We start from the raw sequence: 25665 nt of genomic DNA, 5'->3' as shown, positions 1-25665 counted from the left end.
TCGCAACAAGCAAACACAACAGAAACCTGTTCCATCTTACAAACAAATCAAAAAGATAAAGCAAAAATCAAACCAAAATGAAGAGAGTGCAACATAGAAACCCTATTCAAATGTTAGTAACACTATATTACTCGGTGTGTAGGCACAAGGACCCAGCGGAAAAACAATCACCCTCCATGCCCTCTCTCTTCCTGCCCTCCCTCCTTCTCCTCCCCCTCCTCCTCCTCTTCCTCCCCCTCCCCCAAACCCATGTGCTACTGGAGGAGGTGATTCCACTCTAACGTGTGTGAGTGTGAGACAGTGTGTGTGTGTGTGTGTGTGTGTGTGTTTGTGTATGTGTAAATGAAAGCTATTGAGAAAGGGATCACAGTGAATGCAGGGTGTTAAGAGAGTGCACAGGATGACGATGGGTTGACTTTTGGGGAAAAACATCTCACCTCGAAAAAAAGAAACCTGGAGAACATGGAAGCCCAAAAGGTCCTCCATTTTGTGCCATCTGGTGAGTTTAACAGGGGTGGACTGGGGTGAGAAGGTGTTTGATGGTGCAACATGAGCCAACTGTGTCACACCCTCTCTCTGCAGAAGTGTGACTGAGTGTGTGCTCCAAGGACTTGTAAAGTAGTGTCAGCATGTGGTACAGACAGTAATCTGTACAAATGTGATTCTTATTATTATTTTTAAACTGCTTCTATTCCCTTTAATTGCTCTGCTTCTTTGCTTGGTTTTGTTATGGTTAAAGTCGCTCTATAAATAGAGAGAAGGAGGAAGATGCTTTCATTGTCAAGAGAGCAAAGGATGTGTGTCAATATTTGCAATGTGGTAATAAACGGCACACTTCTCTGTCAGAGCGGGTTTTTTACAACGGACGTGCAAATAGTATCCAGCATCTTTGATGAAGGCTCTGGGAGAACCAACACAAAGACTGTGCCATGTGCCATTCCACTCTCACTGTCTTTCTTGTTTCACTGAAAAGCATGCTACAGTGACAAAGAGTCAACAGGAAATGAACAGGAACCACATCAGTGACTGATATCTGATATTCATGTCACACTGAATTGAACATGCTTGTTCCAACCAATACTTTTCAGTCAGGTGATAAGATCACTGTCGTATTAATTGATAATGAAAGTAGAAGTATACATGTATTACTCCATTCAGTGCCTTTACAGGGTTAAACCGTCCTGGTTTGCTTTTCCTCAGGTCGAGGATTAAGAAGATTAACTGGGAGCAAAAATGTCCACAATCTTCTAATCTGGCAAATTTGAGTGTTTTCCATCTGGCAAATTACATGAAATCCTTTTAGAAATCTTTTGAACACAAAGCCAGCAAAATGGATCAGTGTGAATTTATCTAAAGGTCTGGGAGAGGTGATGATGATGATGATGATGATGATGATGATGATGCACTGGGCACTTTTACAACATGACTGTGGTACACAAGAGGGTTTGAAGACATTTGTGTGGCTGGTCATGTTGATCCTGACATTTAGCAGGAAATCTAGGGAGAATCCACAATATTGATCGGGGGGGGGGTTTGTTTTGTTAGTTGATCGAATAGAAGGTCACAATGTAGGAGAGTGAATGTTTTTCTTTGCCTCATGGGTGTGTGTGTGTGTGTGTGTGTGTGTGTGTGTGTGTGCCAGATGTATGTGCCATTAGGCAACTGGAAGCTGAAGTTTGTTTTGGTTTGTAAATAGCTCTTTTACATCAGAGGTGTTGATTCGCTGCTGCTTCCATCAGTAAGTTTGAATGTTGTATTTTGTGGCTTTTTTAATGTTTGAAAGGCAAATGAGACAGCAGTCGACCAGCTGCTCCCACGTCCACACCAGCGAATGGAGTTGGGTGCAGGAGAGGTTGCCAGGTTTACAAACTTCAGTTTCCAGGTGAAAAAGGCTGCCTAAAAGTGAGATAAAGTCACGTAGAGGGCGTGCGCGTATGGAGAAGTCAGCATTAACTGTCCTACTGTAACGTGCCAAAGAAAGAAATAAGAGTCGATTTCAGGGAGAACCCAACTGTCGCGCCTTCGCCGGTGATCGATGATCAGTGCTGTCGAGCAGGTGCAACAGGACGAACATCCTGGCACTGTACTCAACGACAAAAACCGTCTTTTGAGCCCCAGGTCGATGCCGTACGCAGGAAAGTCAATCTGTGCGGCCGCTTTCCCTGAATGTTTCCCCGTTTTATCGAATCAGTCCTCACATTTCCTTTTATCTGCAGCGATGGCTCGTTGAACCTCAGAGAAATAAATCCAAAGTGTGGCACGTCGATAAGGCCTTCACCCCGATCCCACCCGTGTATGGATACACCTTGTCAACGAGCAAGCGTAACAGATACAAACAATCTTTTGGCCCAGCTACCATGCTCATTTAAATAATTACACTTATAAAGCCATATTTTCTCTGTGGCCTTTAAACCAGTTTATACGTGTAATCTCTTTATGGGCTCGGTTACTATTGGATTGTTATGTGTTGTACTTTTTGTGTTTTCATTATGTTTGTTGTCAGTCGGGTGTATACTGCTGATTACACATCAAATTGTTCCGCGGGGATAATAAAGATATCCTTATCCCAGAGCCAGGGTTCTCAAACTGTGGGAAGTGTACCACCAGTGGTACGGGAGCTTCCTCCGGTGGTACTTAGAGGAAATTCAGAAATCCTGTCCAATGTATATATGTATATATATATATATATATATATATATTTATATTGTATATATTGTATTGCATATATATATATATATATATGTATATATGTATATATATATATATATATATATATATATATATCGTTGGTTACGATTACTTCGAGAGCTCAATATTTTCACAGGTGGTACTTGGTGTAAAAAGTTTGAGAATCACTGTCCTAGACGACAATGAAAGACATCCTTTAGAATTGGTTTTAAACTGTTAGCATTAGGTATTTTTTTTTAATTATCATTCATAAGGTTCTGTGGACATTTTGACATTTTGACTTTGCTCTTGTCTCTTACTGCATCAGTGCTGTACGTCCAATAGAGGTCAACTGGCATGTACTTTGGCTAGAAAAAGTATAACTAACTGGTTATGAGTGTTCCAGCGGTTATGTTAAGCATGATTAATGAGCAATGATCATGCAGCCTTTGAGGTGTTGAAGTGAACTGAGCTGTGGTTCCTTCTTCCTGGTGTTTGTTTTATTTTAGAATATGGATGTGTACACTGTGGCTTACAGAGTAAATTCTGCTCGTGGCGCAGCCGTGAGCAGCCACCGTGCTCGAATTAGATCTTGATCAGACTGACATAAATTTAGCACGTGGCATACTGTATACAAGTTATATTATATATCACTTTCACTAGAAATCATATTGTTGAATGGCAGACACGTATATTAAAAGTAAACCTTAAAAGTGCACCAAGTCTCTTTCATGCCAATTTGACCTTGTACAGTGGATCGCAGTTGTTTTGTCTTGTAACTCGGAATCCCCTAAAGGGACATGAAAAAAAAAAAAAAAAAAAGGTTTGCGTTGTCTCGCAAATATTGCGTTATCTCGCAAAGTTTTGCCGCCCACAAAATGCCTCCTCACCGCAGCCCTCAAGAGTTATGGCTGTCAAATCTCCTAACACTGTAACAGTCCCACAAGTACTACATATATATATAGATAATAAATATATTATATATTGTCTGTAGATTTATTTAGATTTATTTATTGTATTGAAAGCCTTCCACAGTATACCGATGTCGATGTGAGTTAGTAACTGATAATTGTGGGATTCCGGAACTGTTTCCTGGGGCTTTGACATACAGGATAGTGTGGGACTTATGTGCGCCGTGGTAAAGATACCTGCGTTCACAAAAGGACGCTTTCAGCATGATAACGCAAACATTTTTTATTTTTTTTCCTCCATGTCCCTTTAGGGTCTCCGTAGTTTCCAACAAACCCTCTGTTTCCTATTGCTCAAGGACATCCTCTGCCCACAGACAGGAGGATGGCAGTGATCTGTGAAACCTCCCTTATGCTTTACGTCAGCTGAAATGAAGAATGATAATGGCAAAATTGGCAAATTAAAGCATGACCATACTGTCCAGGGAGAATCAAACACATAAAGCATTTTAAATCTCACATAGAGTGTTCCTGTTGCACATATATGTTAGTTATGGAGGTCTACTTACATACATTAACTTGTTTTTATGGTCAAAAACCTCCTAGTTGCTGTAAACGAGCCGATAGAAATCTGTCCTTTTTGAAGCACTTGTCAGCCGCGCTATTTCAGACATACATCTCGCCCGAGAAGACAGACTGTGTTGTGATTGGCCAGTACCCCGGAAGTGACATTCGGCACACCCGCTCACAGAAGCGCAGCTCCCCCCTCTAGAACGGTGGATGCACTGCTCCTCATTATCAAAACATTGTTTTAACAGTGTTTAAAAATAGCTTCTTCACGACTCCCTCACCGCAGTCCCTTTGACGACCTTTGACCCGGAGTCAGACCCAGAGTCAGAATCTCTCGTGAAACACCTCCACAACAGACGTTCTTCTTCTTCTGCGGTTCAATGCACGCAACCGGATGTGCCCGGACTAGTGCCCGGAGCAGGACGATCTGCTGTTCCGCAGAACCGTTGTTAACGTAACCGGACCGGGTTCGGAGCGGGATCTCGCTGAGCCTGAGATTACAATAAAACACAGCGTTCTCAGCAGTGGCTGAACTGTTTGTTTCGAAACTTCAGGGCTTCGTAAAAACCAGGTAATGACGCAGATACAAACTAAAAAACGGCATTCAGAACCTTAAAAAGCATTAAATTCAATCATTGTTTTTAATGTAAAATGTCACCAGAACCTGTTGATAAAGTAGTTCAACAGTTAATATAGGTTAACAGGGTCAAGAGGTCAGAAAGCTAGTCTATTTTGAGGAGCAGTGTCGATATCAAAGTTGCCCCTGGTTGAAAACCTAAAGGTCTGACTTACACTTCAGTTACATGTCACTGCTTCCAAATTGCTGCGTAAGCATAAGGAAATCGGCCTGCCTGCCAGCAGGAAACCCACAGGCATGAGTCACAGTAAACCACAGCTCTGCAGAAACACCAACACGTTATGTCTGTTAGATTTGACAAAAAAGGTGAGCCTTCCTATCGACTCTCTTTGTCAGCTTCTACTTCTGAGGAGTAAATGTCATATATAGCCACCAGTTTTACTGCTGGGATGGATAAGAAAAGAAAAGTGTGTGGCACTGACTGTTATCGACCGCGTTTGCCGATTAGATAAAGTCAAGGGAATTTGCATTAAACTTGACCTTTGTCTATATGAGGCAACGCTGAAAAGGTCTTCATTAAGAAGACTTAAATCATTCTCTCTGCTACAAACAGCCCCGCTGTGAGGCACCCTGTTGTTTGTGACTCCTGAAGAGGAGGAGGAGGAGGAGGAGGAGGAGGCCTGGGAATGTTCTGTCTAATCTGCTTTGAGATATAGCCTTGCTCAGGAGCCCCTAGAGCCAAACCCTGCCCCAGGCAAGGGAAAAAGCACGGGTGCATGGTTACAAGCAGCAGAGGCTCACAGACACATGACTACGTGAACAAACATCAGACACAGCCGGAGCCGCATTTTCATTGTAACTGAGTTTCTCAGCATGTGCCCTGGTTATTGTCTTCGCAAGCAATTATCTCTGTATGACATTCACTTTTTTTTTTTTTTTTTTCCACAAGCAGTACAGTGATTCATGTAGCTGTTAAGGCCTTTGAGGTTTGAGTAAATGAGCAATATCTTAATGTTACAGATAATTAGGATAGAAAAAAAACCTCCGGGAAGTAGACAGTTCTCCTGCAGGCTATAGAGTGTATGTTGTTTTTTGTTGCTTGGGAAGTCACAGTCGACTGCTGCAAAGGAAATGAAGCAACCAGGTCAAATATTGATCTCCACGGACTCCAGTTTCACACGGTTTTAGCACCTGGTGCTTGTCAGTTTAATTAAACCAAGTGTATTATGCAGCATATTTTAAGGGCAATTCTACAATAAAAGGATGTTATTGCTTTAATTTGTGTTGTTATATTCAATATTAATAGTGTTGGTGTGCCGCGGTTCAGACACTGATGATGATGAAGTGGCAACACACTGCGATGTTACTCATTGGTTTGTGAACTGCTGCTCGGGTTAAGTACTATGGTGAGTGCCGTGCTGATTTTATGAAGCCAGAGAAAAAAAAAACGTGTTTGGATAAGTGGGCCTAGAATGAGAGCTTTTCCACTGCATAGCCTGCAACACTCTTAGAAATAAGGGTTCCAAAAGGGTCCTTCTACAAGGGCTGAGGTTCTACCTGGAACCAATTGCTTCTGAAGAACCCTTAACCCTTTTCAAGACTTCTTGGTAACACTAATGGTTCCAGTAAGAACCATTTTGATCCAGAGAACCCTTTAAAACCCCTTTCCTGAATAAAGGGTTTTAAAAGGGTTCTTGGTGGAACCGTCCAAAATGGTTCTCCTGTGAGGACAAGCCGAAGAACCGTATATGGGTCTACTTAGCACTTATTTCTAAGCGCTGCCTCATCAACTATTGTACTCCAAATCAGATCATAATTATAAAATATATATCACGCTGTATTCAAGAAGACTTGACAGTACCGCTGAAACAAATATTTTTTTTTTTTTATTGGTGTTATAAATTGGGTTAGAAGTAGTCATTTTCATAGACTTACATATGAATTGACTAACTAGAGAATTCTGCATTGCCTTCTCTCTCTGGACCAATGTCCCTGTGATGTCCATGATTTATCCATGTTTATTAATTGGAGTTAATAAGTCTCCATTGATATAGAGTCAACAAAATACTAGAGATGGGTAAATGTCTGATTCTCTGATTGTGTTTTTTTTTTTTTTAAGTTCAGTATTAGTAGAAATTCAAGATTGTAATATCATTATCACACAAAAAAAGGTACCCAGCTTTAAAACATTGGGTCTCGCACAGCAAATCCCTCATCGCTTGGATCGTTAAAACCATTCAGTGTAAAAAAACCCTGGTTTGTTGAGTCTGACGTGACCTCCGTGTCCTCAGCGGAAGCTGCAGCTCCGCTGTCTTCAAGATTCAAGATGCGTGTTTGCGCTTTATGTGTGCGTGAACTGACAGTCTGGGCAGCACAGGAGTTCTTGTGCAGAGGTAGAGAAAACAAGGACGAGAGACAGAGAGAAAACACAATCATAAAGGAAAAAAGTCGATACTTTATACCTCCAAAGAAATTTCAAAGGAATGTTGCACTGTTTTCAGGTTTATTGCACTTCGGAAAATGCAAATCTTCTTGTGTAACGCAATGAGCGTGAAACTGTGATTGAGAACTTTGAACTGTGCCTGTGAACTTTGAACTGTGAAGGGCTGCATGTGTACAGCCTGACACACATTGTTAGAGCAATAATAACAGTTGTTACATATCATAACAACATAATAATCCGCCTTTTTTTTTTATATCTCCAAATACAAAAAGAAAAAGCGGAAATGTAATTATTCACAGACTGTGAAATTTGCCTCAGAGCTGCGGAACTTTTTAGTATCTTTCAGCAGTTTATTTTCACCTCACAGCTGCCGTTTTGCTCAAGTTTCACTGCTCTCAGACTCAGCAGGCAGGTGTTTTCAGCAAAAAAAAAAAATCTGCTAAAACTCTTTTACACAGCACCAGAATCATAACACAGATTAATCCCTAGCTGGTGATAAAATATGACTCCAGTTTAATGCGGATGGTGTTTGCCGTGCGTTGTGTCTGTTCATTTCCACTTCGTAAAGCGATAGTGGCATTTTAGGCACCTTGTTATGCTGCCCCCATGAGGTACAAAAAGACCAACATTATTGTTTAATCAGATTTTCCCACAATCCTCTTGTTCCCTGTTTTCTTTCCACCATAATGGGAAAATCAAAATATAATAATTATCGTAATTAAACAATCATTTATGTGAATTCTTTGTCTCTCTCACGCAGACGCTCCGTCCACTGGGAGGTCCAAGAATGGATACGCGTTCCAAGAGATGGGTGCGTAGCTGGTCTTTTATTTACTTTGATCGCTGTCACAGCTTTATCTTGTTTTTTTTTTTTTTCCCCTTCAGGAGTTGGAGATAACACTTTACACATTATGATTTATTGCAGCGGTTATTAATATTTATGCCAGTTTTTTTTTTTTTTTGCTACTCACTGATGACCCACTTCACATACCGGTGAGCACAGTCACTCTCTTTGCGGTGTGCCGAGAGGTTAATTAATGTCTAAATAACAAGACGGATAATCTTTGAGATAATGATGGGAATGGGGGGGGGGGGGGGGGGGGGGGAATAGTCACAGCTCAAAACTTTGCTCGCAAGGGGTTAATTCTCTAATACTGCGGCTGATTCCGCGCTGTTAAAAAACACACACAAAGAGATTTTAAGCCATTTTTATCTTCTGTATAATGAAGGATTTTATGTGCAGCTGCTATGTGATTTTGGTGCACGTCTGGTTTGAGGAGGTTTTTTTATTTTTATTGCACCTCTTGCTGTGTGCTTGTCAACAGACGGCAGAGATGGTGGGAGGGCGACAATATTTTGACACTGTTATTGTGGCTAATGCGTATCATCTTAACCTTGACACAAAGAACATTTATTATTATTATTGGTTTCATCCACAGAGCTGAAGGATGGCGAAAAGCAGGATTGTGAAGATTCAGCCGTTAATCACAAGGACCTCATCTATGACGGGATCCAGAGTAGTTTGTCAGGTGTGTGTGTGTGTGTGTGTGTGAGGAAATGGGGAAATTATGTCTTTTACAATGTATAATTTTGTTGTTTTTGCAGTGGTTAAGGAAACAATCCAGCACATCACAGCCTCTTATTTTGAAGGGACAAAGTCGGCAAAAGACACTCCTTTGGCGCGATGTGTTTTGCCAACTTTGTAAAAGTTATTCCTCTTCTTTCCATGAAAAATACCACATACTGCTCATTTTAAATGTGGTAAATTGACATATTCATATCTAATTCCATTTTATTTGTCACTATCGTGGAACCACATGCACAGTTTATTGCTCGTTAGGAATAACTGTTGATCTAATGGTTTACAAACCATTAGATCAATAGTATTCGCTACAGAATCGGGATAACAGAGATGTGAACATTATAGTTCACCAAAATGTCTGAGCGAAAACTAGTGACATAAATTAAAGGCGCCATATGTAAGAATGTGGCCAAAAACAGTTACTACACTCGAATTCAAAATACCGAGGTCTTTTAGGTTTCGTTTTTCTCTGCCATTGTAGCTCAGACGTAACTGGCAACCCGTGGTTGCTCGGCAGTTGAGACTCTACTTACTGCAATAATTGGTAGATGGCGGTAGGTGGCGCCACATGACGCCAAAACATGATTTCAAAACATAAACATGATTTGCGGTCTGCAAAATATATTTTTTAATGCAAATATTTTGGCTGTACTGTTGTTGTTGGTGAGTTCAGTTTGTTATGTGAACATTATTCCTGAGTCTCTGTGACATATTAGGAGGATTTTATGGCCAGTTGCTTTAGATTTATTACATAATGCACCTTTAAGAATTACATAATAAGTTGTGTAGTAACATTTTAATTATACAAATGTGTTTTCTTTTGTTCACAGATACTGAAGGCCCTGGCTTTGGGCTTTTAAATACAACAAGAAGAGTAAGATATGGTTTTTCATAATTTAAGGATGCACGTTACAGAAGAATGTAGACCTCAAAACTCTTAACTCTCACCCATCAGGGCCCTCAGAGTCCTTAAGTATCCTTAAGAACAGTGCTGGTCACGAAGGAGAATCAGAGTTTACCTATTAGCACCTTGTCAAATGTAAGCCGTTAATCCCGTGTCCTTTGTTCTTGGCTCCCACCAGTATGTGAAGCCAATGGACTTCCATGAGGAGGTGCGCGCCCACAGAGACCTCGACAGCTTCCTGTCCCAGGCGACCATCCTTTTGGATGAAAGCGCCGCCACGCTGGACGAGGTCCTGAGGAGGATGTTAACGCACATGTTGGAGGAGGGACTGGGCGGCTGCGACGTGGACGAGGTCATGAACTCACTTTTTACAGATGCGGTCGGAAAGGAGTTTAACGGTCAGCAAAACAATTTGAGAGGCGAACCGTATTTTTCTTCATCGACATTCAGGCTACGTCAACCCTTAAGTGTATTTTTTTTGTTTTTTTCGCTTCACAGTTCATCTTCTGTCAGAGACGATTCAGGGTGTTACTTCGACTTCCACTGGAGTTCAATACCAGCATTCTTGGCTTTGTATTCTGTGAGTTTGTCTCCACTGCTATTTATGATTTGTTTTTCAGTTTTCATGCCAGGTGAAGTGGTGGTACACTTCCCTCCTGATGTTTGCTGAGTTTTTTTCAGACTGTATAGGGGAAATAAAGAAACTCTTCATTCAAAAAGTAATTTTATGGAAGCGTTGACGAAGCGGCCTCTGATTTTACATCTGACAATACGGAGCACCGCACAATCAATCACTTGTTGACCACTGATGAGAAATGTTCTACCACTTCAGCGCCAATGTGCGGAGCCTGCAGAGACGCCATGTCTGCGTCACTCGCCTGGACAGGCCGCAGAACTGGGGGGTCAACTGCTGCGAGGCTCGCTACGTCATCCTCATCCTGGCCCCGCCTAGAACGGTAAAATTCGCTTAGGGCCAATTCCAATTCCTATCTTAACCCTCAATCTTAACCCTCAAGCTCAACCCTTAACCCTTAACTGGCCCTCAAAACCAAGTGTTGGGGGTTATTGTGTCACTTAGAAATGGGACACCCCTTAAATGCAGATACGTCTTCAGACTGTAGGGGCGTCCAGTCTGTCAACTCCAAAAAAGAAGAAGAAGAAGAACACATTTACGTCAGGATTATCTATTTCGATCCGTTTGTCACTCATGTTATTAGGTTGTCAGTTAGTTATAAGATGATACTCATACAAACACCACAACCACAGACATATTCAGCTGACAGTTACCACAAACCACGGCTTATTGAAAAGTAAACCATAGCAAACCATCAGCTATTGACAAAAGATCGTAAAATAAAAATAAATGTAACGCAACAATGACGTCAGTAATCCATAATATGGGCCTAAACTAAGATAATACAATGGTTTTCATAATGTTTTATATCTCTATTAACAAAGAAAATACTTAATTGGTAGCGTACTTGTTTCGCTGCTTTCGGCGCCAACTTTGTTATGTGAAAACACGCAATGCATTCTGGGTAGCCCTTGCTCTCAAGGGTGGTCTCGGAAAATCTCAATATTGAGGGCGATACAGACCTTAAGTTTCGCCCCTCAGTTTCACTTTTCTGAGAATCAGGACAGCACTTGCACTAGAGGGAGCGCGCATTTTTGAGATTGAGGGTTAAGCAAGGAATTGGAATTCACCCCTATTCTACTCAAGTCACGACAAGATCCACAGGACATCAACATCATCATTGTCTCGCTCCCTTTTTCAGAAAAGCACCAAGACGGCCATTGAACTGGGTCGAACGTTCGCCACGATGTTCTCCGACATTTCCTTCAGACAGAAGCTTTTGGAGGCCCAGACCCAGGAGGACTTCAAACAGGAGCTGGTCTACCAGCGACAGCAGCTCTCCGTGGTCAGCGAGAAGCCGGTCGTAGAGGAGGTGGAGGACTCCGATCCACGCAAGGGCAAAGATCTTAAGGTGTGAAAGATGAGGGCGACGACTGCAGATGTGACACTGGCATATTGGCTCTGTGCTGTAAGCCTAGTTTACACTACGAGAACTTTACAGGTTTTGCAAGTCACCAACAAAAAAAATAAGCTTTAGATCACCATTCAATTGGTGCTTCACTGTATGAGAACTCTTCAAAGACAGGGTTATAGAGGCTCATAGACACATATTCATGACCGAGGCATCAGTTTATGTTTCAAATTGCATAAATTCCACACAATCCTGACATTTTAGAGCCCCCCCCCCCAAAACAAAGAAGGATCTTCTTCTTCTTCCTTTGGCTTCTCCCCTTTAGGGGTCACCACAGCAGATCATCTGCCTCCATCTTGCCCTTATCCCGTGTGTCCTCTTCTGGATAAAAGGCTCCGGGGCGCTGCGTTTCAGTATAGACTGGAAATTCCAGCCATGACAAGCTTTGTTTGAAAACGTAAAATAAACCGTGCAATATGGTGTATATGAGTCATTAGAATCATGAAACGTGCCTCAAAGACAAATGTGACCAAAACCTAACCCTAAACCCGTGGGAAAGCCGTGAATATATGTCCATTAAGTGAGTTGAGAGTTGTATTTTTTGAAAAATAGTGATATTGGTGGTATCATTAATAATTCAAGGATATTGGTATTAGTGCTCTCTACATGTGAAGACCACCCCGTGTTTTCCCACTCCATCCAGTCAGATAAAACTGCGGTGCAGCAAAGTAAATATGTCTGATGATCTGATTATCTCAGCCTGAGGAATGAGAAGCAGCTGGGCAACAGTCTAGTTTAAAATCTGCCAGTTTCTGCCTCGGATCTGGCACCAGAACACGCGCAAGCTCCACGCGACGATAAACTACTTCATTATGTCTCGGGGTTTAAATGAAGATAAAATGTGCGTGTCCGGCACAGGGGGGTTTGGAAAAGAGTGAATACCCGAAATACCGTCTTTCCCGCACAGCGTTGCTTCTCTGGATTGTAAAATATGAACTTAACAACAGGTTGTGGCAGCACAATGTGATGTCCTAAACTGTTATATAAACATATAAACTACACCTTTTATACTGTTATGCCAGTCCACAGTTACAAACTATAATCTGTATACTGTAAAATGTAATTTAATTCTGCTGTTTGAAAGACACAATATTCAGGCTGCAAATCAATGAATATTAATTAAATTTCAAATTAATTTTCTACTTTTCTTATCTAATATAAGAAGGTTACAGTGTCTCACAATGAGTTTGAAAATCAAGGTTAAAAAATGGAAATTGGTGCCTTTTGAAATTAGACTGTTTGCATTTGAGGCTTTTGTCTGTAGATAATGTGAATAACGTTGAATACAAAGACAGTGTAGTCTTTTTCTTAGTTTACTGTGCTTATTATGACTTGCTTTTAAAATATTAAAAAGCAGATCAAAATGTACTCAGGAAGGAAAAGGAAAGGACTTTCAGTCTATGGTCTTGATTAGAGTTTAATGGATCTGTCTGCACACTAACTTTATCAACTTTTTCATCACAGTTCGTGGATTTCCTCAAAGCTGGAAGAGGTATCTACAATGACCTCCGCCGCAGACTCCCTCTCTACCCCTCAGACTTCACAGACGGTACAAACAATCATTTGTGATTTCTAAAAGTTCATGTGTATAATAAGCTTTCATCAAAGCCTTACACTGTTTGTCTGTCTTTAATTACCCTTCAGGTATAACTGGGAAAGACCGCTCTTTGCTGAAGTACACCACCACTGCTATATTCCTCTACATCGCCATTCTTCTGCCTGCTATTGCTTTTGGCTCACTCAACGACGAAAGCACAAGAGGAGAGATAGGTAAAGCCTTTTATTACCCTTCTTCTCTTAATATGCAACATGAGAAAAAAAAAAAAAAAAAAAAATTGAAATCTCGAGTTTCAAAGTTGATCTCGAGTTTCCCAAAATAATATGAAAAAAAAAAAGAAAAATATTTTTTTTCAAAATTTTTTGGAAACTCGAGATACATTTTTTTTTTGAAATTTAAAAAAAAAATTTTCTCATAATTTTTTGGAAACTCAAAAACACCAACAACATTTTATTAGAACATTTTTTTTTTCATAATTTTTTTGGGAAAAAAAATAACGAAAAAAATAAATAAATGAAATCTCGAGTTCCAAAGTTGAGATCTCGAGTTTCCCAAAAAAAAAAAAAAAAAAAAAAAAAACATTTTGAAAAAATATTTTTTTTTCAAAAATACTTTCTAACTCCAGATCTGGACTTTGAAATTTTTTTTGTTGAAATTTTTTCTTTTTCTTTCAATTTTTTTGTTTTGTTCATATTTTTTTGGGGAAACTCGAGATTTCTTTTCTCCGTATTGAGAACTAGTCTGGAGAGAGAAAGAAAATGGTTTTAGTCACCAATACTGATTGAAATTTTGTGTTTTGTTCATTTCACAGATGTGCAGAAAACCATTGTCGGGCAGAGCATCGGTGGCATTATCTATGCTCTGTTTGCTGGTTCACCGCTTGTCATTCCGCTCACCACGGCACCTCTGGCCATTTTCATAAGTGGTGTGTATTGTGTGCTTTTGTTTAAAACAGTAAAAAGGAAAAAAATGGGAAAACAAGATCCAAACAGAAGATGTTTTATTTGATCTGTTAAAAAAGAACTTTAACTCAGCCGAAAAACGGCAAATGAGAACATTACATGAAACAATTAAACTGTGATGTCAAATGAATCACTTACAAAAACATATCCACAGGGAATAATGACACGAGTCTGCAGCTGTATGGAGTGATTTAGCACATTTTAGCTGCTTGTCTTGTTGTTTTTTTATCGATGCAACACCATAGTTACTGTCTTTTGTCTTGGTGCTCGTTAAGATAATTTGCAAGGAACGGGCAAACAGCTCTGATAAAATAATAAGCTGGATATTGTTTTTTATCACACGTGTTTCGTGTCTGGAGGCCATTTATTTTTAATCCCCTCGCATCAGTGTCTGTTTAATTTATTGCAACAATTACATTTCATTAGACAACCTGCTTGGACAGTGTCTGCACATATTTGAAGATGTGTTCCACTATCCTGGACGACGATTTATTAAAACAACATGGTAGCAGTAAAGGAGCAATGTGAAATTGCTATTAACGAATTAACGGCGTACACGTGTCTCTATGTTTTATAGTCATCAGGGGCATCTGCGACGACTACGACCTTGACTTTGATGCGTTCTACGCCTGCATCGGACTGTGGAACAGTTTGTTCCTCATCCTTGGAGGCTTATTCAATGTCAGCCTGGTGATGAAACTCTTCAAACGGTGAGTAGATAACGAGACTCTCAAACACACCGTCAACACATCACAACCTGCCATGTGTGGAACCGAAGATACCGAACCGTGTGGCCCGAGAGAAGTCGCCGATAAGACATAACACACGTGTTGTGATTTCCCGTGTTTTCAGCCGCGATCGTTAACGCTGTGGAATGTTTGGCGGCCGCCGCGTCGGCCATTATCTCGCCTCGAATGGACTGTTATGTCTGCGATTGTATGAAAAAATGCCGCCGAAACGATCACGCCATCCTTCCTTTTTTCTCTTCCCATTATCTCTCAGCTCAACAGAGGAAGTTATTGCATTGTTCATCTCCATAGCATTTGTCGGGGACGCGGTGAAAGGCACCGTCAAAAGTGAGTAAAGCCAAGGTCAGACTACATTAAACATGTTGTTGAATGATTCCGCAGCAAAAGCCATTCCTCCTCACTGTCGGGGGGGGGGGGGGGGGCCAGCAAATAGATAATGTGGCCCAGCAAATGCACACCCATCAGGGAGTCTTCAGAGGAGAGGCAAGCATGAAATCCAACTAGACCTCCCATCGTGGCCTCGTATCGTAGTGTAATTTCAATGTAGCTCACTCTTTCACGTTGCTTCTGTTTATAGGTTTTACACAAGGATTTGTCATTCGAGAGCTGATATATGGACGAGCGTAATGGCGGATTTCTGGCTTGCGAAAGTAGTTTTGTAGCCAAACTGCAGCAAACTTTGCAAGGTTTAAAGCTGTAGTGTGTAACTTTTCAGTATAAACAAATGTAGAGCTGAAATGATTCATCGACGAATCGATTATTAATCGATTACTAAATTTGTCGCCAACTATTTTGATAATCGTTTTGAAGTTTTTTCATCAGAAAAACAAGATTTCTGATTGTTTTAGCTTCTTAAATGTGAATATTTTCATTGTTTCTTTGCTCCACATGAACAAAGAACTCGTTAAAACTGAATCATTTTTGTTTGTGGACAAAACAAGAAGAACATCATAATTTCCAGCTTTGACAAACACTGATCAACGTTTTTTTTTAACATTTTCTGACATTTTATAGACCAAACAATTCATCGATTAATCGAGAAAATAATCGACAGATTAATCGATTACGAAAATAATCGTTAGTTGCAGCTCTAGAAAATATATTTAGTGTTTCCCAAACCTTGAAATTATCTTCTCAGGTGTTTTTTTGTTGTCGTCTACAAACCAACATGATTCAGTTTTAAAGATTTATTTGCCAAATTCAGCAATGAAACCAGAACAAATGTTCACATTTTAGAAGCTAAAGCTACATTCATTCCATCCAAATGACTTCAGACCATCAGCTCCACACGACTCTCCTTGTGTTTGTGTCTGCGATGACACCGAGTGATGGCAGTAAAGTGAGACGGTGGTCGATGTTTAGTTTAAGGAATGATCCCAGGTTCCTCTGAAAGATGTTAGAGGTGAAGCAAATGTTGAAAGATAACATTAGGGTTCAGGAACTCACCCCCACAGTTCCCTGCAACATGAGTGAGGTAGTGAGATACTTAAAACAAGAACGGTTTAAATTGGACCTAGATGGAGCCAGTTGTCTGGGGAGGGAGATATACTTGTAGTTTTCTGGTGTCAGCATGAATGGCTCAGATGATATTGAATGCCTGGGAATATATGAAAAAAAAAAAAAAAGACAATATAAGCTATGACGATACCCCATTTAATGACATTGTTTGTTCCACGTCCTCCTAGTTTTTCAGCACTTCTACCACGGGCCTATACTGGCGACCACCAACAGCACAGCGGTGCTTCAGCAGATTAATGACATTCTTGAGAAGACAAAGAACCAGACGGAGAAGACGCTCACGTATCATAATGAGACCGGTTCTCTGCTGGAACACGCTGAAGGACACACATTAGTCTTCCTGCCCGAGTCTTTGGTGATATGCACGCGAGAGCGACCGATCCTGTGCCTGCTGCTCATGCTGGGGACCCTGTGGCTGGGTTACACTCTCTATCTTATCAAGCGGAGGTAAGTCCTGCCATTAATCCACCAATCTCCCTGTAATGAGACGATTGATGGAGCTGAAAAGCAACTCCTGCTCCTGGGCCAAGAAGTCCTGAACACCAATGCCTCATATAGCACAAACCACACAGACATGACAGTGTGACGACTTTTACCTAAGAAAAGCAGCCAGAATAATTAATTAGCCCATTAAAAAAATGGCTTTCAAAGCAGCATAATCCACAAATTAGACCGTAGGACAAGGGACTCATTTTGTGAATTTTTATAAATTTCAAACCCACAGGAGAAAATCGTCAAATTTCCACACAGTGCTAGAGTTATTTTTTTTTTTTGGGGGGGGAAATGTGATTAATTCCTCAGCCACTGGGGAAATGCATTACACTTTCTAATCTAATTTAGTTAGTTAGCTTGTTTTGTCATTCTGTTACTTTTACTTTAATTTAGGATCTGAATTCCATGAATAAATTTCATGATGGATTAGAATAAGATGGAGGCACGAAGTAAGCACTCGAAAACTGTAACTTTATGATATATATTACTTGTTTTTATGGTCAAAAACCTCCTAGTTGCTGTAAAAGAGCCAATAGAAATCTCTCCTTACTGACGCTCTCCTCAGCCGCGGTGTTTCAGACTGAAATCTCACACCCAGAAGACAGACTGTGTTGTGATTGGCCAGCCAGTGTAGAGCCTTCCCAACTGTCTTGTGATTGGCCATTACCCAGAAGCGCAGCTCCCCCCTCTGGAACGGTGGATGCACTGCATTACACTTTCTAATCTAATTTAGTTAGTTAGCTTGTTTTGTCATTCTGTTACTTTTACTTTAATTTAGGATCTGAATTCCATGAATAAATTTCACGATGGATTAGAATAAGATGGTGGCACGAAGTAAGCACTCGAAAACTGTAACTTTATGATATATATTACTTCTTGTGTAAGTATAATCCATTACTTTCCACCTTTGCCTGTTGTATCTACATATTCACTTGCACACGTAGAAGAAGCTGAACAAAGATAATGAAAAACAGTCAGAATGAAGGTTGCGAATCACGCACAATGATTTCTACCCTCCAGCTGTAGTAATGTAATACATGAGGTAGAAATGTCTGCTGTGCCATGTTTTGATGAATGATGATGGATGTCATTGTTCTTTTCCATCACTGCCAAACTTTCAACATACTTGATTATACCGTGTTAAATCTTGCAGAATCTATTTGATTACAGCTACAAATGCTGAAATAAGTCTCTCTCTCTCGCTCTCTGTTCCCTTCACAGCCCGTATCTGAACGACAAAGTCAGAGAGGTGGTGTCTGACTGTGCTCTGCCGACCTCCGTGGTGATATGCTCCTTCATTGGCTCCTACCTTTTCCTTGATATTCAGCGTGAGTACAGATCTCTCCGAATGAAAGAATTGAATAAAGAATACTGTTGAGACTGAGGCGTCGCAACCTTGGCACACAGAACAGCGTCTCGCTGATCACGAATCCTTTCTGGAAAGGAAAATATTTGCTTCCAGGGAGGTTTCAGCTCAGTGCGAGTCCATGTGGGTCAAAGATAACAGGCTGAAATGGAGTTGCTAAGCAAAACTTTCTTCTAGGAGATGCAACTCTTTTTTTTTTGAGTTCAGAGGATACAAACTTTGGAGGTGTTTGTGTTCAGCCCTCTGTTTTAATCCGCGTTCCTTTTAGTTCCCGTGTTCAGCGTCCACGACGGCCCCATCTTCAACTTCCCTCCGTTTGAAAGGCTGACAGGAATGAACATGCTCAGCGCAGTTGGACTGGGTTTTCTGCTGGCGTTGCTCATCTTTATTGACCAGAACATCGTCATCTCGCTCACGCACGTACCGGAACACAAGTAAGACCTAACCCCAACCCTCTTATGTCTTTCAAATAAAATAGAAAGAGAGTTAACTCTTAAAGCTCACATAGAGTGGTCCTGTTGCACACGAGTGCTGTAGACGAGTTATGGAGGTCTACTTACATACATTAACTTGTTTTTATGGTCAAAAACCTCCTAGTTGCTGTAAAAGAGCCAATAGAAATCTCTCCTTACTGACGCTCTCCTCAGCCGCGGTGTTTCAGACTGAAATCTCACACCCAGAAGACAGACTGTGTTGTGATTGGCCAGCCAGTGTAGAGCTCCCCCCTCTGGAACGGTGGATGCACTGCTATCATTATCAAAACATTGTATTAACAATGTTTAAAAATAGCTTCGTCATGACTCCCCGCCGCAGTCCCTTTTACGACTTTGACCTGGAGTCAGACCCAGAGTCAGAAGACACTGTCGCTCGTGAAACACCTCCACAACAGACGTTATTCTTCTTCTGCGGTTCAATGTACGCAACCGGATTATTATTATTATTATTGAGGTTTATTTAGATAGGGACAGATACAAAAACATAGACAATTTTGAACAGTCATCTGATGCATGCATCATAGTGTTTGGATGTGCCCGGACTAGTGCCCGGAGCAGGACGATCCGCTGTTCAGGAGAAATGCTGGTTACGTAAACTAGAAGGTTTTTTTTCAGAGATCTAGCTGAGCCCGAGATTACAATACATCAAATCGTTCTCAGCAGTGGCTGAACTGTTTGTTTTGAACCTTCAGGGCTTCATAAACGACGTAATGTCGCAGATACACACCAAAAAAACAGCGTTAATTGGAACTTCCGGTCTAGGTCCGCTTTAAGTACACCAACCAGCAACAATTTTTTTTTTCTCCACATTCTGCCAGCATAACAAACCTAACACTTGATTATGATTAATCCAAGTGAACAATAATTGAGTTTGAGTTTATCTGCAGAAAAATCCCGTAGAAAATCTACATAAAAGCACAAATGAACAAAAACACACTCTCACAAAAAAATATCAGCTTAATCATGCAAAGAGACAGACATAACCTTGGTTATGTGTTATGCTCCCTTTAGAGCATATAATATTTATTTTGAATATGACTAAAAAAAAGCACTCTGTCTTTGACAAACCACTTGACTCCCTGTGTGTGTGTGTGTGTGTTTGTACGTGAATGTCTGTACCAGGTTGCTAAAAGGCACAGCGTTTCACTGGGACTTAATGCTGACTGGTTTTATCAACATCCTGATGTCCTGTCTGGGGTTGCCATGGATGCACGCCGCCTTCCCACATTCCTCCCTGCACGCCCGTCAGCTGGCCAAAGTGGAACAGCACGTGGAGAACGGACACCTCTACTCAACGTGAGTGAAGTCAAAAACAAGGACATAAAAAAAACAACAACAAAAACAAGCAAGGTTTTGAAAAACTGCCGCAACAGACTGGTGTGTCCACACCTCTGGCACACGGTGTTTTATGAGTTCAAGCGCAGAGCGTATAATTGAAGTGTTCATCATGAAACTAACTAAAGTGACCTTCACTAAAAACATCACACTTAAGTTTGACAGTTCATGCTTCAGCCTCGGACACAGAAGCAAAAGTGCCCAACTAATCACAGGGACCACCGGGTTTTTGGACCGCGTCAGATCGAGTAATCTTCATCGGAAGGAGAGTTCACGAGGTTCTGCTGCTGTCAAGAGATTTCTTCTGTTCTGAGGAATCGCTCCGTGAGCGCACACAAGTCTTCAAGAACATATTAGAGCAAGACGAGTTAGATAAAGAGTCGTGATGATACTCGAGTGCTGAAAGGATCCATAGGGAGTGACTGAATAGAAGAGAAAACCTTGATTGTCATTGTAGTCTTAAATACAATGAAAGTGCGAGTGTTACCAACGTGCAGGAAGACACACACACATATATATATATATATAAAAGCAACCATGCACCGTTTTATTCTACTCATAGAATAGAGTTTTCTTTGTTTTTATTCAAAAAGTTTTATGCTAATATGATATACTTTAACATTATTTAACCTTCAATTGAACATGAACATGTTTCATGTCTAAATTATGTAAAATAGATTAAAAAAAAGACCTTTAAAGGAGCCAAATATTAAATATGTTTTCATCTTTAATGCAAATCCTGTACGCTTTTTGCTTATGGGACAAACCCTTTCTCATTAATTTCTATTGGAATAGTCTAATACTTAAATGAAATAGAGTAGACACTAATAATACTTTTACATGTATGGAAAACAATACAAATCCCAAAAAAAACAATACAAAAATGGAGAAGTTTAAACTGAGCAAAACTACTATTTTTAAATCAAATACAGATATTTGACTCAAGCTAGTGCTGACTTGTTTAAACACAAAATAATTAGCACCCTTCATCTTTACAATTAAGAAAACATTTCTATCTCAATTTAGTAATCAAATAAATCATTTAATTACAGGGTGGAAGGACACAAACATGTCAAATAGCGATCACAGTACACAATATCTTTGTCATTACGTCGTCTTGCCCTGTTGTTTTTGCGTCGCTGTCTTGGCGTCTCACGGCATTTTTTTTTCTCTTGTGTTCACGTGTGCCACAGCATCGTCAGCGTGAAGGAAACCCGTTTAACGGCGCTGACCGCCAACATCTTGATCGGCCTCTCCGCCTTCATGCTGCCCATTCCCCTGCAGTGGATCCCCAAGCCTGTCCTCTACGGCCTCTTCCTCTACATTGCGGCCACTTCGCTCGATGGCAACCAGATGGTGGACCGCATGGCTCTGCTGCTCAAGGAACAGGTGACTCGGAAGGAAATTAAGAGGGTGTCGCCGGATTGGTTAACAGTTAGCACTTGACATGATTGTCGAGTCTTTTACCAACGGTTTTGCCAAGAACGTCTCAAGTCCTCAACTTTGCCTTTGGCTCGAGTCGAGTCATGCGACTGGAGGATTTAGTAGAAACAATGAAAACAAGATATATGTCATAATAGAGTGAAAAATATCAAGAGCAGAATTTCCCTTTCCCTTTTCCTCTCATTAATTCTGCATCTACGGCTTCTTTACGTGCAGCTCAGACAAAACCTCCTCTTCCACCGTCTTATAATCCGAATTTTCCTCTTTCCCGTCTAGACGTCGTACCCTCCCACCCACTACATCCGCCGGGTGCCACAGAGGAAGGTTCACTTCTTCACGGGGCTGCAGATGACGCAGCTTATCATCCTGTGTGTGTTTGGGATGTATCCTCTGCCCTACATGAAGATGGTCTTCCCACTTCTGATGATCCTGCTCGTCCCTATCAGGTAAGACGAGCCACACCAACAGGGGGCAGAGTGGGACCATGGTGGGACCATGGTATACTCATATACACTATATATAAGAAGCTTTAACTACTAGTTAACTACTAGTTACTTTCGTTTTTGCCTATTTTAACCATATAAGGACCAGAGAATGTACTGTAACTAAGTGCTTTTGCCCATTTTTCCCAGAATAACCTTCAACGTCTGGCCGTTATTTGCAATTTACTTGATGTTAAAATACTGTTTTAACAATTTAAACACTTTGGCATGTTACATTTTACATTTGAATAGTATAATATATATATTTTTGATTCCCTCAATGCTTCTTTGTCTCTCAATGTGCAAACACTGGCCACAAAGTGTGTTCATCCCACTCTCTCTCTTGTCCTCTGAGACACTGATTCTCTGGCTTCTTGAAACAGCACAAGTGAAATTACCGTAATAACCACACGTTTGCTTTGACGTGCAACGTCTCCATTTTTTCCGATAGCACAAACAGTCGCGTAACTACGGTAACGCGACTTGTGCAAACGTGTCGTCAGCGATACGCTCGGTGTTAAAGGGTTAACGTTTTGCTCACACGGCATATGATGAGCTTAGAAAATATGATGATTTGTCAGGCAAAGGCGAGTGTATTTATATGGCGTGTTTCATCGAAAATAAACCCAATGTGTTTTTTACATAAATAGAGATAAAACATCTTGTCTATGTCACACAGAGGCATCGACTGTGGCAATGTGACAAGACACACAAACACACAAAAAAAAGGGAAATAATAAACCCATAATACAATTTCAATACCATTGCTGTGTTCTCTCTCAGGACCAGCCTACTTCCCAGAGTGATCGACGCCAAGTACCTGGATATCATGGATGCCCAGCACATGTAGAACAACAACCCCGGTGACTTTGTGATTATTTTTGTGTTTAAAAAAAGCGAATGAAAATGCACACAGACTGCAAGATTTCAGTGCAAGCACTCGAACTCTGAGGATGGAAATGAAAATGGTCAACACAAATTTGCCAATGACTTTCATATGACATTCCTACATATTTGTTATTTTTCTGACTTCTGACCCCCCCCCACACACACACACACACACTGTGGTAATTGACAAGTGTCAAATAAATATCAGATATGTTTTATTTGTACATCTTTTGATAAAACATAATTTATTGTTGATTCATTGAAGGCACCGCGCTTAAAAGACAGAGAGTCGCTTGACCCTTTGGTGTGATGATGTGCGTAGGATGTGGCAACAATCAGTGTACTTCAGAATGTTTTATTTTTTTTATTTCTATCACTACAGTAGAAAGCGCTAGTGATTATTTCACTGGCGGAAGAAAACGAAATATCACAGTTTCACCTCACACCCTGGAAAAACCTTTAATTAATGACACTGAATGAACTCTAGTCCCTGGTGTCATTAGATACATGTTACAATTAGATGAGGGTGGGGGCAAAAAAGGGTGGAGCGAGAAGACGAGAAGAAGAAATATGTGACGATTAAATGTAACCGGATTTCTGCACGGCCGTGTTGGTAATTAATCACACTTGTGTGAAACAAATAAAACCCCCCTCGAAGGGAACGATTGAATGTATTTCATTGCGAAATGAAACGAACCTCCTCGATATCGCAGCAGTTCCGGTTACTCTTCAGACCCCTTCGCTTTTTGTGCATTTCTGTTTTTGCGTTGTACATCTTGGATGATTGAGCCCTACTTTGAGTCTTTTTCATTCAATTCTTCCTGACATATCTTCTTAAGCTTTACGGGACCAGATGGGATGTTCTATGAGGTTTAAGTTAAGGTTTAGCTTTACACTCAAGGACAGCAGAGGTGGATCCTGAAGCCGCTCAAGCATCAGCTTGGCTGTATCAGCTTTAGGTCACTGTCATGATGACTGGAGTCACTGAGTAGCCCCACAGTCTCAGGTCGTGTAGGTCCTGCAGTCATTCATCCCCCTTAATCCAGATCTGCCTCCAGCTGTCCCTGCTGCCGAGGGCCTCACCCATGTGACACTGGCAGGTAAAGAGCTCTGTCTGGCACTCTCCAGACCTCGAACTTACTCAAAGTTTTTTTTTTTTTTTTTTTACCTAAGACCAGAGAATCGTTTCCATCATGCACTCAGGGTCCTTTAAATGCCATTAGCCGACTTCAGACAGGCCGTCACATGCTTTTTACACAAAGTGGCTGCCGTCTAGTTGCTCTGCCATAAAGGCCTGATTGATGGAGTGCTGCTGAGACGGGGGTTCGTTTCACCGGGTTCTGCCACCTCTGCCTCCGAGGCTCTGATAGAGCGGCTATTGTGTGACTGTCGTCGCCTCCGATCAAGGCCACGTCTGTCTGGCTTCCTCGGTGGGAAATAGTGGAAAACCGTATGTTTGTATATGTGTTCGTTCATGAACCGTGTGCAGTTTATTTCAGTTTGCCACAGTGAAACTACATTTTAGACCCAGTGCAAGGAAATTTGGGGCAAACGGGGTCTAATTAATCAATTTTTTAATGATTACATTTCACTTGCTTTGTTGTTATGGGTTACTGAATGTTCTAGTACAAGAAACTGAAAGGGTCTGAACAAGTCACAGTAACCGTCAGAGCCAAACATGCGGCGTAATGTTACCATCATTGATAGTGTAGGTAACAGAACAGCCTGAGCTCAAATGTCACCAAACACAGCATCAGCACAATAACGTCCTTTATTAATGAGAGGAGGACGACGCCTGTTGTGGAAGCATGAATGTTGATTTCCTTCAATAGATGGCAGTAGAAGCTCATGGTCTGGATGGTGTGATGTGAGACTTGGCCGATCATAGATGTGTGCACATGAAAAGGAAAGAGCCAGATCCACTTCAGTCACTTCGCTCTGCAGATGTAATTAGGAAGGAGTAGATTAGTCATAAACCAATCAAACAAAGTCCAAATTTCACATTTAAAATGTTGATTCATTTTTACTGTCTCTGCTGTATTCAACATTGTGCCTCTATTTATTTATCAATATTCCCATATAGTGTTTTCAGGCAGGAGTGGCTTGAATATTATATTTCTAGCACAAAATCAAATTAAAATGAACATGTTTTGTTTAAGACCAATGACAAATGAAAGGAAATTCCCTGTCACTCTGTGCTGCAATAAAAACACTTTCAACAGTAAATGTGTGTGTGTGTGGATAGTCAATTAAATAAACATCCAATAAACTGTGTGAATTACAACTTAAAAACAACAATATGCGTTTAGTTATATCAATAACACATCAGGTTTTTGATCAGATTCAATTTAGCAAACAAGTCAACTACTAGCAATGTCTGCTCTCTTCATTTTAACATTTGCAGTATTATAGATTTGCATCCTGGGCTCAATTAATCTCTGCTGTTCATTGTTCATTTGAGAACTGACAGTGCAATTATGTGGCACCAAATAGGAGCATAATTCAACGCGCACGGAGATGCGAAAAGAAAGCGACTGCAAACCGGCCAGATCACCGCATACATCGGCACACAGACGGTAGAATTGATTCGAAATGATGGTGTTAAAAGGATTTGTCGTCGGAAGCAGACCATGTCGGACCTGTGTTACCTGGATATCCCTCGAGTCCCGGGCAGCACAGTAA

At 40.9% G+C, this 25665-nt stretch overlaps 1 protein-coding gene across 2 annotated transcripts; it reads left to right on the top strand.

Annotated features, from left to right (window-relative positions):
- Positions 1–331: 331 nt before the first annotated feature.
- LOC310928943 (solute carrier family 4 member 11-like) lies at positions 332–25116 on the top strand. 2 transcript variants are annotated; one of them, XM_083891610.1, is made up of 20 exons: positions 332–499; positions 7926–7976; positions 8605–8694; positions 9578–9621; positions 9830–10049; positions 10150–10231; positions 10484–10607; positions 11427–11636; positions 13161–13245; positions 13341–13466; positions 14066–14179; positions 14794–14926; positions 15219–15292; positions 16651–16930; positions 18197–18303; positions 18610–18775; positions 19969–20131; positions 21364–21559; positions 21890–22059; positions 22879–25116. In XM_083891610.1, exons 1-20 carry the CDS (start codon positions 463–465, stop codon positions 22960–22962), a joined length of 2556 nt encoding a protein of 851 aa, XP_083747736.1. In that variant the 5' UTR covers positions 332–462; the 3' UTR covers positions 22963–25116. The 2 variants fall into 2 exon arrangements, with proteins under 2 accessions (XP_083747736.1, XP_083747737.1); XM_083891611.1 differs by having other exon boundaries at positions 19958–20131.
- Positions 25117–25665: the final 549 nt, after the last annotated feature.

The sequence above is a fragment of the Microchirus variegatus genome, assembly GCF_963457635.1.
Source record: "Microchirus variegatus genome assembly, chromosome: 6".
Classification (NCBI taxonomy): Eukaryota; Metazoa; Chordata; class Actinopteri; order Pleuronectiformes; family Soleidae; genus Microchirus; species Microchirus variegatus.
This window is presented reverse-complemented; position numbering and strand designations above follow the sequence as displayed.